Source organism: Homalodisca vitripennis, unplaced genomic scaffold (assembly GCF_021130785.1).
Source record: "Homalodisca vitripennis isolate AUS2020 unplaced genomic scaffold, UT_GWSS_2.1 ScUCBcl_5722;HRSCAF=12590, whole genome shotgun sequence".
NCBI lineage: Eukaryota > Metazoa > Arthropoda > Insecta > Hemiptera > Cicadellidae > Homalodisca > Homalodisca vitripennis.
Window position 1 is genome coordinate 14,142 of NW_025781836.1, and position 14,939 is coordinate 29,080.

At 40.2% G+C, this 14,939-nt stretch overlaps 1 protein-coding gene across 1 annotated transcript; it reads right to left on the reverse strand.

Annotated features, from left to right (window-relative positions):
- Nucleotides 1-8,895: 8,895 nt before the first annotated feature.
- On the reverse strand, nucleotides 8,896-12,447 carry LOC124373490 (diuretic hormone receptor-like). Its single transcript, XM_046831857.1, has 2 exons — nucleotides 12,259-12,447; nucleotides 8,896-9,460 (listed from the first exon to the last, which is right to left on the reverse strand). The coding sequence occupies exons 1-2, from the start codon at nucleotides 12,425-12,427 to the stop codon at nucleotides 9,255-9,257; spliced, it is 375 nt and encodes a 124-aa protein (XP_046687813.1). The 5' UTR covers nucleotides 12,428-12,447; the 3' UTR covers nucleotides 8,896-9,254.
- Nucleotides 12,448-14,939: the final 2,492 nt, after the last annotated feature.

Consider the following 14,939-nt stretch of genomic DNA (forward strand, 5'->3'; position numbering starts at 1 on the left):
TTTAGTATTTAATATATATATGTGGTTACTTTATCGGTTATGAGATATTTTCTACGTACGGTACATTAGTATCTCGAGAACAACACTAAAACTACATATTAACTGGAGTGCTAAAAAAGTAAAACATTGCCTTGCAAGGGGACTTATAAGGAGAAGGAGAATGAAACAGTGGACTAATCGAACCTCTGGCTGCTGAAGTGAGCTAATGTAGCGGCGTGGGTCGTTGGGCCAACGCCTGGTGGTGTAATCGGCCCTCTTTTGAACATCTTACGATTCATTTCACTTAGGTTCGTTGGCCCAACGACCCCCTTTAAATATTATTGCTTAATATTAATTCATGGTCCAATTACACCACTGATCGTTGGCCCAACGAACCTATACCAGTAAATAAAAAAAATATAAGGTTCGTTGGGCCAACGACCCTTTATTTACACTTTACACAAATGAAACAAATAGGGTCGTTGGGCCAACGAACCAGTGGAGTAATCGAACCTCTATATGTTTGTAAAATGGGTCGTTGGGCCAACGACCCTCTGTACAAATTGCATTTCTTCCAGGAGGGTCGTTGGGCCAACGATCAGTGGAGTAATCGAGCCGTCCCCAATAATCGATAATCTACTTAATATGTTTGACAACAATCAGATGTTCCAACCCTCGACTCATTAAACAAAATTAAAATCAGGGAAAACAATTAATTATTGTAACATATGTGTGAATAGCATTTGTACTGTAAAGTTGCATAGTTACTATTGATCATGGTTATTCGCTGAGCGTTATCGAAGCCTTTTACTCGATGAGCTGGACAATTAAATTTATGTATATCTTTCCACACATTTTAAAAAAAATATTATTTATAAGGGCATAAAATACGGACGTTATCAATGCCCGTAGGGTTAACGGACACCTACACTTTAAAATATGTTGTCACGTTATCAGTATAGAGAATAGACAGCGGATCGCTGTGTCAAAGAAGATTATCACATTAAGACAATAAGAAAAACAACAGCAGTGAACAGGGGACTAAAACTAAATAACAAAAATAGCCGAGAGGCTGTAAAGGGGCCCAATAGTTAAAATATGTCAGATAAATAATAACGATAATAAATATAACAACAATCTAATGCTAAAACCAGGTAAGTTAGTGAAGGTAAGGTTGTAAAGGGACCCACCCTCACTAATAACAAATAACAATAAATAGAAGGACAAAGTTTATATAACTTAACAGGTACTCGCTCAGATCAAATCTTTGAGATAAGACTCGTTCTTCTTAACAATTCAAAAAGCTTTACAATGACTGACTCATCATCCCCCAACAGATCGAATAGACTTGCTGGGAGCTGACAAGATCGTCTTAGCATTGCATAATCAGGGCATTCGACCAAAATATGCTCAACACTCAGAGCCACTCCACAACGCGCACACTCCGGGGGATCCCCGCGGCTCATGAGGTACCCGTGAGTCAGCAGCGCGTGACCGATTCGCAACCGACACAACACTACTTCCTCTCTGCGGTTCTCGCGGATGGCTGTCCTCCAGGGAGCTACTGTGTGTTTTATGGCTCTTAGCTTGTTGCACACCGTCCGAGACCAAGAGTCACCCCAAACTCGTCTTAACTTCTCCTTCACCATTGGCTTTAGGTCTGACCCTGTTACCATAGCAGTAAAAGGAGGAAGCTCATGAGCACTCCCAGCAGCCCTGTCGGCAAGCTCATTTCCGGGAATTCCCGCGTGACCGGGCACCCACACCAGAACAACCTGTATATTTTGGACTTGAAGTCTGTGAATGGCACATCGGATGTCGCGCACAAGGACATGTTTTGGATACATGTCCTTGATTGCTTGCAGACTACTAAGCGAGTCGGAGCAGATGACCAGCCTTCTGGTCCTGGGGCAGACGATGTTCAATGCTTTAAAAATAGCGGTCAGTTCTGCCGTGTAGACTGACGCTACAGAGGGCAGACAGAACCTATACTCACGACTCGCCGTTATGAACGCACATCCGGTGCCATTCTCAGACCTAGATCCATCAGTGTAAATTATGTCGCAAGGTGCCCGAGCACTCAAGAGTTCCCGGAAAGCCTGCGTGAACACTAAATTAGAAGTGTTTTCTTTCTTGTACTTGTGAAGTGACAGGACAACTTCGGGACTTAATACTAACCAGGGAGGAATATCACTCTGGTAGCATTGGCTTACTTGGTACTCCTCGATACCAAGGTCCGAGAGGAGCGCTTTAGCCCTTACTCCAAAGGGAGCTGAGATGTTAAGGCGATTAGCATAGACTTCGAGCAAGTTATTTTCAAATACGTGTTCATATGCCGGATTTTCGGGCTTGGCTTTAAGGGAGTGAAAATAATTTATGGCAAGTTGCTTGCGTCTCATATCCAGCATTGGTTCACTAGCCTCCGCTAATAAGCTAGGTGTAGGGCTTGAACGAAAAGCTCCAGTAGCCAACCTGATCGCAGAGTGGTGAATCGAGTCAAGCATTCCTAACGCGTTTGGCCGGGCAGAAGAATAAACCTGAGAACCATAGTCAAGGCACGAACGGACAAAAGCTTTGTAGAAACGTAGCATACATGTCCTGTCCGCGCCCCACTTGGTCCCAGTAAGAACTCGAAGCATATTTAGCCTTTGTAGACATTTTGCCTTAAGGGATTTTAAGTGAGGGATCCATGTAATTCAGGAATCAAATGTAAGACCCAAGAATCTCACATTCCGACTTGATGTTATTCGGGATCTGTTCAAGGTAAGTGACAGTTCTAAATAGTTTCTTAGTCTGGAGAATGTTATACATTGGGTTTTGGAAGTAGAGAACGAAAATCCCGTCCGCCTACTCCATTCCTCCAGTCGCCTTATGGTTAGCTGCAGGGAACGCTCCGCCGTAGCAAGTCTTCTTGCAGAGACGTAAACGGCGAAGTCGTCCACAAACAAAGAACAACGTACAGGACGGCGGACACAAGCCTTTATGCCGTTTATGGCGACGGCGAATAACGTGCAGCTCAAAACGCTTCCCTGTGGTACCCTGTTCTCCAGATTGGTTGTGCTGGATAGGTTTGTCCCTAGTCTAACCTGAAATGTACGGTCAGACATGAACCCCTGAATGAAAGCCAGCATATTACCACTCACTCCCCATGCCTGGAAAGTGTTAATGATGCCTCTCCGCCACGCTGTGTCATATGCCTTTTTCAGGTCAAAAAATACAGCGACTACTTGCTTTCCCTCAAGGAATGCGTCACGTATGGTTGTCTCAAGGGAAACCATGAGGTCCAACGTCGATCGTCCTTGGCGAAAGCCGCATTGCTCTCTCGAAAGGAGATTGTTCTTTTCGAGGAACCAGATTAGCCTACGGTTTACCATCCGCTCCAACACCTTAGAAAGGCAGCTGGTAAGCGAGATGGGCCGGTAACTAGACGGAGATAGTTTGTCCTGTCCCGGTTTGTATAAGGGGATGACGTAGGATTTGCGCCATGCTAGTGGGAAAGTTTGTTCCTCAAACACTCTATTGTAGAGCGCTAAAAGGGCCCCCTTACCCTCTGAGGGTAAATGTCTAAGCATGGCATAGTGCACGTCATCCGGACCAGGAGCAGAGTTGGAAGTACATGACAGTACGGAGTCCAACTCCTGCATAGAAAAACTTATATTTAAGGGACATGGATTTGGATTGTTGAGTAGTATGTCTGTTTTTTCAGAATATTGCTTATATCTCAAAAACTCAGGACAGTAAGACGAACTTTTTGAAACCTCCGATATGGAGGAGGCCAATAGGTCGGCAACATCCCGGGGATCAGTCACAACGTCTCCGCCCGACTTGAGTCCCAAAATTGGCAAAGGTTGGGATTTGCCGCACACCGACCTTAACCTTCTCCATACTTCGGCCTTTGAAGTTGTTCGAGATATTGCGGTCACGAAATTTTGCCATGAGGTTCTTCGGGAATTTCTGAAGACTCGTCGCGTTTTTGCCCTATGGAACCGGTAGGTTTCAAGATTTTCTTGGGTTGGGCGTTTGTTGAATCTTCGCAGGGCGCGTCTTCGCTCTCGCAATGCTCTCGAACACTCCTCTGTCCACCAAGGAACATTTTTTCGTCTTGGTTCGGGTGATGTCTTTGGAATGCTATCCTGAGCTGCTGTTATTATAGAGTTTGTAAAAAGTTCTACTACAGTATTTATGTCCAATGGAGTATTTATATCAAGTAATGTAAATTGTTTTTGGAATTTATCCCAGTCACCTTAATCGAGGATCCATTTTGGTCTTCTAGTGATATTCAACGAAGAATCAGGTATTTTGATCTGAATTGGGAAGTGATCACTCCCGAATGTGTCGGAGAGGACCTCCCAATCGAATCTATGAGCAAGTTCTGGACTGCATATAGATAAATCTATAGCAGACCGACCTCCCGTCCTTGGACACAGGTAAGTTGGGGATCCGTCATTAAGGACAAAGATGTTTTGATCTCCGAGGACTCTTGTGACCAAGTTTCCTCTTGGTGTGGAATGGTCTGACCCCCAAATGTTGTGGTGGGCATTGAAGTCGCCTAGGAGAAGAAAAGGCTTCGGTAACTGGCCGATCAGTGCCTCGAGATCACCTTGACAGAGGGGTGACTGGGATTGGTGGAAAGTAGACAGTACATATATACAGTTTAAACGGGACTTGGATTGACACACAAACACATTGGAGATTGGATTGGAGGGGCACCTCAGAGGCACCTAGGGATTCATCCACGAATAGAGCAACACCACCACAGGCATGCCCGTCGTGAGGGAAATCTTCACGAAAGGTGTCAAATCCCCTCAAGGGGGTTTGGCATCCTGGGTGGAGTTTAGTCTCTTGGATGCTAATTACATGAGGTGTTTTGGTTTGTAAAAGATGTTTTACATCTTCCAAATGTCCGCGATAACCATTAATATTCCATTGGATAATTTTAAATTCGTTCATGTTTTATTTAACTGTATGTAATTTTCTGTCTGTTTTTTATTCTTATTAAGTTTAAATATACCTTGAGTTGTTTGAAATTCCGATCGAAGTTGAAGGTCATCTCCCATTTCATCCTCATCAACTATGGAAAGTTGAGAGGAGCAGGGAGTGGGGGGTGAAACAGTGTTTCCCTTTGTTCTCACCTGAGCTTTCGATCGGATTTGGGTTTTAAGTCTCTCTTGGAGAGACTTCCTTTCCTCCGCCGTTTTGGAATGGTAAGATGGTCGTTCTTTTCCTTTAGCGGGTGCCACGAACACAGAAACTGGTCTGGGAATGGCTCCTGTTTGTTTCGGGGGTCCCTTTGCTACGGGGGCAGAAGTCGTATGACTACTCGCTTGGGTTTGCGGCAAGGCCTTGGCATTTAACTGCTGCACCAAGGCAGCGACCTGTTTAGTGAGTTCTCGCACCATGCCCTCCAGAGCGGAGCAGGAGGAGCAGAAGCGGCCTGAGAGTAGGAGATGTCTTTTCTTGGAGTTTGTTGTAGTCGTCTCCTATTCTCCCTACGGGCGTCGCCAAAAGACAGTTTTTCTATTGTAACCAACTTCAATATCTCTTTCTCCTCCAAATAATCTTGCAACTGCGAGAGCTTGAAGAGTGCTTGCCCTTACAGTTCACACAGTGCTCTTCTCCGCTTGTGCAATCTTTGTCATTGTGGCCACTTTGACCACATCTGCTACATGTCTCTAAGCCGGTGCATGTTTTGCTCGAATGTCCGAAACGCTGGCATCTGAAACATCTTTGGGGATTTCTGAAGTACGGTTTAACTTGAAGAGAAAGGTATCCTGCTCTAATCGTGGCTGGTGGGTAAGGGAGGGCGAAGGTCAAAATGTGTCTTGGTGTGGGTGTTGGTACATCATTCTCGACCCTCGTTATTCTCACCACATCAGTGACGAGAGAATCCTTTAACTCTTCCTTCAGTTCCGCTTCTGAGCAACACAGCATCTCGCGACTGAAAACTATTTCCTTACTGCAATTTAGTGATTCATGAGGCTGTACAGTGATTTCTACCTGATCATAAAAAGTCTTCATGGAGAGGAACTTCTGAGCTTGTAGAGCGTTCACCGCCTCAACCAGGATAGTTCCGTTACGAAGTTTCCTGACCGATAACGGCGAACCGCCTGCTCCGACTAATGCCTTGTTGATCACAAAAGGACTCACTTTGGACAGATTGTCGCTCTCGTTTTTGTGTTTAAACACAAGGAATAGTGGCGTAGGAAAATTCTGTTTGTTTTAGTTACTTGTATTACTTTGTCTTATCTGTTTACTTATTTCTTCCCCATCTTCGGATTCTGAAGAGTGGGGACGTTTTTTATCTAAATCATTAATCGATTCTCTTGTTACTACTTGGTGTGTGTTTTGCCCGTAGGGTAGGGGTTCATTGCCCACATCCATAATTAGTAGTTTACCAGCGCATCGTGAGTAAAGGTGCAGGCCGAGACACCGGGAACGGGTATACCCTAGGGTACCTGTCAGCCGTAGCTTGGCAGGCAGCCCTACCCAGTTCCCCGGGGCCCGGTGTTATCTCGTTTAACCGAGCCGGGAATTCACGCACGGCTCGGGCTCGCATGTGGCAACAGAAATCTCCGACATATCTGTCCATTACTCACTTCCTGACCAGGGACCGAAGTGGCTGGCACCAGGGTTCATGTATATTGTTATGCCTCGGCAGAGCTAGCTCACATCAGCCTTCTGCTACCACACAGCCCCGAACACGGGCATGCTCGAGGATCTGTGTAGCAGTTCCGGCACTCCCAGCAAACAACAACACGACCCAGTCGGGGCAGGATTAGGAGTTTTCGGTTAGATAGGGTGAGGTGCCAGGTTCAGACAATAGTCTGGCACCAGCTCAGGGGTACGAAAGGTCGCCAACCTTAAAGCGTCCGGGCAGGCCGCTCCCCGACGGAGAAAAATGGAAAAAGAAGATAGAACAAGGATAGGAAAGAAGTAAGATAAAACGAGGGCTGCACAAAGAAAGAAGAAATGCAGACCATAGAATAGACCCTGGTGCGAAGAGAAGGGACACAGAGTAGGCAGTATAAGGGATTGGGTAGGAATTGGGGGAATGGTTTGGTGGGAGTGGGCAGTTTAACGTCATACCCAGGACGGTCTTTCCACACAAAACCTAAAAACAAACTGACCTAGAGACCTGAAATTTTAAATGAAGCCTAATTTCTTAGGCAACACTTAGATGTTGTCGCTTGTGATTCCATGGAATTTGGCTGAAAATTAGCCAATATTTTTACACTGGTCTTATAGGTAAACATGGTGGTATCGAGAAAAAAGCAGAACAAACTGATTACAATCATTTGATTTTATTAAATGTGATATTTATATTCATAGAAAGAAAGGGGAAAATAATATGGTAAAAGTCCATGTTACATTTTGGTGGATTTGATTTGTTTGCAGCGCAGTCTTGCGTTTTAGTATCCTTCTAGCTTATTCTTCGAACTCTGCTACGAAACCTAACTTAATAAACAGAATGTGAATGTATCGTGTATCATTTCGAGAAAGATTTCATAAGTAGTTGTTTGTATAAGTTCCTAGACTCATGCGTTTCGGGAAAGACATTGGCTCTTCAGTCGACCTCTTTGTTGCAGCCCTGGGTGCGGTTCGGCGTGCTGCTGCTGATGATGAAAGCCTGATCAGTGTTGCTTCAACTTCCAATGTGCTACTTTTATAATTTATTTTGTTGTTAGCTTATCTGTTAGCTTGTCATTTAGTTTATTTGTTATTGTTCATACATATTTATTCCTTGTTATCTTTGTCTATTGTTATCTTTGTCTATTGTTATATCGTTACATTGTTATTTTATATATATATATATATATATATATATATATATATATATATATACATATATATTTTTCTGTTGATATTTACATATTTTATTACAGTTATTTGCTTGTTTTCTCTGCTTATTTTAATTCTGTTAACTTATTGTTATTTTTTGTAAAGTTATTTTCCTAATGATTTTATATTTAAATTCTTGTTCTTGTTGAATTCATAGTATAGTAGTTGTTGCTTGCTTTCTTTGCATGAACTCCATTATTATATAATAGTAGTCTCATGTAATTATTCATAATTTAATTATTAATACTTACGTTTAATCTTGTTACACTTGTTAGCCATCTTTATTTTTTGTAATAGTGTAAAATGGTGTATGCCGTTGGTGAATAAAATAAATAAATAAATAAATAAGCAGATTTTACATTTTGCATGAAACTTCATTTATACATAGACAAGAATGAGGTCTATGGTGTTGCATGTCTAACTATGGAATTTAGCTGAGCGTCACTGAAGCACTTAGTCAGCTAACACATCTCTTTTTCAACCGGGGAATCTAAACATTTCTTTTTTATTTTACCAGTCGAGTTAGAGCTAAGAAGCTCTCTCTAACACTTAACCTGGGGACCAACGGCTTAAATGTGACTTCCGAACCACCACCAACGGCCGGGCAGGCGGCTGCTTGCAAGGACAGGATCGCTCAGCAGTCAACCATCCAAGCAGCAGCCACGCTCGACGTTGCTTGATCTGGTTATCTTGCGATAACCGTTGTACCCGCTACAATACGCCATTGGCATAGCTTGACTTTATGCTTTTGTCTGTCTATCTGTACGCAGGACACCCCGATAATGAAATGCTATAGATTGGAACTCGTGCAAGCAACCTCAGTGAAGCCTGCTACACGACACGTGTTGTGGCGTACTCCTACCTTGTTAGGCCTAATATGTTTTTCTTTAAACTCTGTGCTATTTCATTCCTTATACAGGGTGAGGCTGAAATATGGTAAACTATTTTAAGATGTTCCTGTAGGGTAAAACTGTAATAGTAAGAAGGTATATTTGCAGTTACATAGATTGCAACTACGGTATACCACAATGTTCTTCTCTGTGTTTTTAATTTTTTTCGTTCAACTGGAGGAGCTAAATTAAACATTCACTGTATTGCTATTGTCCTTTATTATACACTTCATGTTTACAGATACTTGGTTGTTCCGCTGTTGTTTTGTTGAGTTATTGTTGAGTACTATCGGTTCTGTGGATGTATAACTAATTAGTTAGTCTATTGTTTGCAGTGTTTAAGTTTCGGTCATTGTTAAGTACTGTAATACATTTTGTTTTGCCCTTGTTTTAGTTTCCCTGCAGCATGCATTCCTTTAAAAATGATTATTAAGTTGTCAGTTGTAATGCAGTGTGCTATTTTATTTTCCCACCCACCACCACAACTGTTGTACAAAAATTGGTGAGCCTTTAGCACGTAAATATGCAAGCCCCTGGCACGAGTGCTTACTTGAAGTAGATGAAAATGAACACGGCAGCGGAGAGTGCGACGAGAGAGAGAGTGTACCCGGTGATGTAGAGGATCGTGGTGATCTCCACTGGGGACAGGAGCTTGGGCAGGCTCGACTCCATAGCGGGGAAGGCGGCGCAGGCGGAGAAGTCCGTGTAGTCATCCCAGGTTCCGTTGGAGTGACATAGGCGAGTAGCGTTCTCTGAGGACATCATAGTAAGAGGAGGAAGTGTTGCGAACCTTTTAGTTCTTATAACTAAGAAGCTCTTTAAGGCAACTTCAAAAATGTTTACAACATGTACATAAATTATAGCTTCACGGAGTAGTAACGGTTTAATTTAATTTTTGTTTAAACATTAATATTGGAAAATTGTATTGTCTTAAATTACGAGTAATTAAAAAAGAAAATTCCTTGTCAGAATTAATTAAAAACAAGCCACTCCTGGATATTTCACAATTTTATCTGCAGTCGTTTTCATTTAAGTTAGCAGTTAAGAGCTTCCTAGTCGAAAACTGTTTATACGAGGTCTGTGAGTATTTTAACGTAATTAAATCTAACCCAATTGGAAAATATTCTAGCCTTAGTGATCTTTGACCATTATTATGCTGTACAGTCTCCAACAATAAAAATCTTGAATCTTTAGTTCTGTCAAAAATTGCCTAAATTTTCTACTTTAGATTACAATCTTATATATTTCGACTGTGTTGGAAAGTAATTTACATACATGTTAGACATGGCAGAAACTGGTTATACCAGTGATGCACACCCGCTTATAAAACTAGTATGCAGTTGTGCAGTGTAGGGAGCTACTTCGTGATTGGTCAAAGCTGAACCAATCAGCAATCAATTTGTTTTTTCAGCAGGCTGCCAACATTTTTCTAATATAATGCTCTGTTAGTTACATTTTATTCTTAATGTGTTCTTTATTATACAATGATACTACAGCAGCCCGCACAAAATAGTCCAATCACATTTGAGACAGTGTTGCCATATCGCTGCTAATCAACACGATTTCCAATATGACGTGACTATTGTCAGTATTGCTTGCTTGATTTACATATTGTTTGTAAGACGGATGAATCAATTTATACAGTGACATATTTGATTATGTTAACAGCGATAATGTCTTTTTTATCACAACAGATGTTGGAATGGAACAGTAATTTTCCACACGTAAAACCGGCAACAGTGCTACGCTCGTGTGTAGAGGGGGAGGGTTCAGATACACCAGCTACCATTGGACTATTTTCGAGCGGGCTGCTCTAGAATGCAGCTTGTAAACACTAATCACAATGTGCACTAATCGTAATTGGATCATGTTGATCACTGATTACTTGTGTCAATTCACTGCTATTCCAGTTTGCAGAACTAAGTAAAGTACTAGGTCTTTAACAATCAGCCTATGTATGAAAGGCGATACTGTAGTATAGGCTTGGTTATGGAAACTTTCCATAGTTAGTTAGTAAACAGTTTTAAACACAACGTTTCTAAACTATAAATCGGGTATCTTCTTCAGGTGGAAAGATGACTTATCAAATTAGATTAAATAAACAAAATGCTATGGCCCGCCGAAATTGACAGGGTCTAAAAAAATCCCCCTTGGGGGGGACATCTTGTGTCTAAATCCACAAAAATACCATTACCTGCATGGTTAAAATTTAAAAAAATAAAATCCACAAAAACGCATTAGAACGCAAAGGCGAACATTTGTACCATCTACTCCAAGCAGGCAGCTGCCAAAATTATCACTGGAAATGGCGATCAAGTGAAAAGACAATATGGCGGTTGGAGAATGACCTGTTATTGGTCCATCCTGGATCTATATTTGAAACCTACTCTAGACACAGAGACAGTCCATTAGTTTATGTCTGTACTATAAAACCAGAGGCACTGTATCAGAGGAGGAGAGTAGAACATATTTTTAACCAAAGAAGAGTTTTTGAAAGAGATAACAGGATACGTCTTTGAAAAGTTACCATCACTGACCAAGTTTAAAACCAGTGAACCGAGTGAACAGTTTAAAAGTTGGGTTCATGTTTGGTAGGTACTACTGAACTTCAAATCTGCTTTCTTCTTCCCTTCGAAAATTCTGACCGTCTTCGACAAAATGTTTAAAATCTTCTATTCGTGTATTTTTCCTAGTGGTATCACATGTGTACTTTCTAATAACTCCCTTAAGTCACATATGCGGGGAAGTACGTTTTCCATCATATAAGAAAGATATATAAAATATATGGTTCTCCGGCTTAATCGGAGAAAGTCTTTCTGAAAACTTAAATATTAATAATGTACTTCTCATGTGATTTTCAGGCACTCAATAACTTGAAACAGTTCGAGACATATAAAAAAAGTTATTTTAAAAAAGGTTTGTTAAGTTGCATCCCAAAACACCTTTTTGGTTAGGTCCAAAAACGACTTTTAAAGGACTGCTATTTTTGGCGAAGTAGTGAGCCAAGCTGACTAACGACAGACAAGACATTCATAAGATCGATTTTTTAGCACTACTTTCCTCAGTTCTTGGTGATCGAAAAGTTATTGAGGATTTACATGTAATCGATATCTCAAAAATTGTCTGAGCTATAAACATATAGCGTGTTAGAAAAGATTCAGGCAATTCTATAAGCATTCAGAACACTTTTTGAATTCCTCTAGGTTCAAAAATACGGCAAATGAGAAAAGCCGTCAAATTTAAACGGCTGCCATGTTGAAAACGACTTTCCAAACACAGCCTAAACAATCCTGTTTCCTTCAAAATCCTTCCATCGTCAAAAACAAAATCAAGGAATCAATTTTTGTAGCCTTTATCAACTTGTTTCGGGGTTTTTTTGAAAATTTATCTTTTTTACAAGGCACGTTATGTTGGATACACATGCAAATAAAACGGTAGGTGGTTTTGGACTTTTCGAGTTCGGTGAAATTATGCAGAAGTTTTTGGTTACAACGATTGCAATAGACTGATATTGTATACAAACCGCCTTGGAACCTCTCAAAGTACTTACTGGTGGTATCGTACTTGATGCCGTTGAGCTCAGGAAAGCACGGTATGTGGGCTAGGGTGGCGCCGGGGGTGGGGGGCCAACACAACACGTAGTCCCAGACTCGGGGGCAGTACCCGGGGGGTGGGGGATGGGGGGCTTGCTCAAGCGACTCCTGGTGGAAGATCAGCATACACTCTATCTCCTGGAATTCATACAGTTATAATTACATTTTAAAAAATTGTCCAGATGGTACAAAATTAAGCATAATACTAGGGGGAGTTTCCAAATAACGCAGTATTTCTTGTTGGCTGAGCGTCAGCGAAGCCCATCACTTGAGAACTTGAAAACTTTTAAATTTGTCTATTTGTCCGCAAATTATTTTGAGAATAAAATAACCTTTGGACTTAAAATTTTGCAAAAACATAATTTTTCATAAACAACATGGAGTCGATGACGGTGCGTGAATATTTTTTTAATATTTTTACAATTTATGTTATTGGGTGAGTATTGGAAAATCTTATTTTTCCAGAGGCTGTACTCATTTAATTTATGCCTGTCCATACGATATCTCGAAATACAAACTTTCGTTTTAATACTAAACGAGTTTCTCTGTAATATAGTATTTCTTGTTAGCTGAGCGCTAGCGAAGCGTATCACTCGAGTGACTGGGATAACTTTTTTCTGCCTGTCCGCACGCTATTTGGAGAATAAATTAACCTATAAACTTGAATTTTTGCAAAAGCTTATTTATTATAGGCTATAACCAACATTGAGTCGATGACGATGCGTGTTACCGCGTTGTTTGAAACAATGCAGCCAAAATGAAAAGCATACTTGTAATATTATTATACTTCAATTGAAGGTATACGTTAAAGATTAAAAATTAAGCTTCAATATTAAGATTAAAGATTAAGATCAAGATTAAAGATCAAGATTAAGATTAAATATTAAGATCAAGATTAAGATCAAGATTAAAGATCAAGATTAAGATTAAAGATTAAGATCAAGATTAAAGATCAAGATTAAAGATCAAGATTAGAGATTAAGATTAGAGATTAAAATTAAAGGTTAAGATTAAAGATTAAGATTTAATATTAAGGATTAAGAGTACGGATTACGGATTAAGATTCAAGATTAAAATTATCCATGTTCATCGAGTTATTATGTATAATGTACAATAAGCCAAATATTACTCAACGTAAAATCACACCATGCAGTCAAAGAACATGCAAAACTTTACCTTGATTAGCTTATGTGTTAGGTTAGGTTACAATACAGTCATCGTGTCGGTACCAGCATCAAAGAATTCACTGTATGAATAAAATGGGTTATTACTAGCTATTGGGAGAGCGTTGGATATTACAAGGGATTGGACATGTTTTATTTCTTTCTGTCTGTCCGCAAAATATCTCGAAAACGAACTGAAATATAGACTTTAAATTTTGCATAAAGCTAAATTTTAATATAATCAACATAGAGTTCCACGAGTGTGGATTTCATTTCATGCGATTTGACCGCGTTAGAGAAAACTTTTACATTAGCCTTATGGGTAACCATGATGGTAACGAGAAAAACACAGAGTAAACAAACGGAGAGTAACAACATGACATGTGGAATAGTGACACATATATATCTACATCTGAGATTGTACAATCTCAGAAAAACCTGTTACGCCATAAAGTAATCTTACCTTGAAATAACAATGCTGCACCAATCAAGACGGTATTTCACCCGGGGGTTTACTAAGGAGGACTTGACATTGTTAATTGTGTTTTAAAGCAATCTCTGCTAACGATAATAATCTTGAGGCATTCTATCTTGAGTGATCAGGTCTGATAAAGTGGAACAGAAACAAACTTTACCTGCTGTTAATTTCCACTGGTGACTTTCCAGTGTTATAGTTATAGAATGTCAACATTTTAATGCAATATACTGAGAGAAAAATAATTATTTTCCCTATGTTTGCAACATGGTATAGTCTCTGAAGATTTTAATTATAGTTAGCACATAAAGTCAAAAAGTGAGAGTAAAGTAAAAAATATATCTTATTTTACCAGCGAAGATATGGCTTAGAGTCACTCTCCAATACAACCTGAGGACCAACGGCTTAGAACCACCACCAATGGCCGGGCAGGTAATCTGCTTGCAAGGACTGGATCGCTCAGCGGTTCCCAATCCAAGCAGCAGCCACGCTCGACGTTGCTTGATTCGGTTACTTTGTGAAAACTATCTTACCCGCTACACTGCGCCATAGTATATTGTATTAAAACCCAAACTCTGAAATAGGTATCCCAAAGAAAATGAGTGCCATCGACTTTGAGGTAGATTACAGTAACATACATTCCAAAGCAAACGCCGTTAAGTTTAGTGTAGGTTACAAATTTCTCCAAATCAATAAATTACTTTAAATACTTTAAATACAACATTTATTTACAAAATGTATAAAAGAGTTACAAGTTAAAAACTTATAAAAGTATGTTTTTCAAAATGTCTTCAAAATTTTAAATGTTGGTGGTCCTGTCTCAATAGTAGGAAGGAAGTACACCTTGAATCCTAACTTTCTTATCTAAGATATTTATTTCACTTGCAAATAAAAACCAGTCTTTTAGGTAGACGAGGAAATTAATAATCCTGAAATGGTCAAATGTAGTAATAAAAAGTGCACTACGTAATAAAAGTGCTCAAGGAGAAATCCTCAGAAC

Bases quoted from the DNA above. Each gene is read 5' to 3' on its own strand.
- LOC124373490 (XM_046831857.1), bottom strand. From the start codon at position 12,427: ATGCTGATCTTCCACCAGGAGTCGCTTGAGCAAGCCCCCCATCCCCCA. The intron at 9,461-12,258 runs GTAAGTACTTTG...TGATGTCCTCAG, and splicing joins CATCAAGTACGATACCACCA to AGAACGCTACTCGCCTATGT.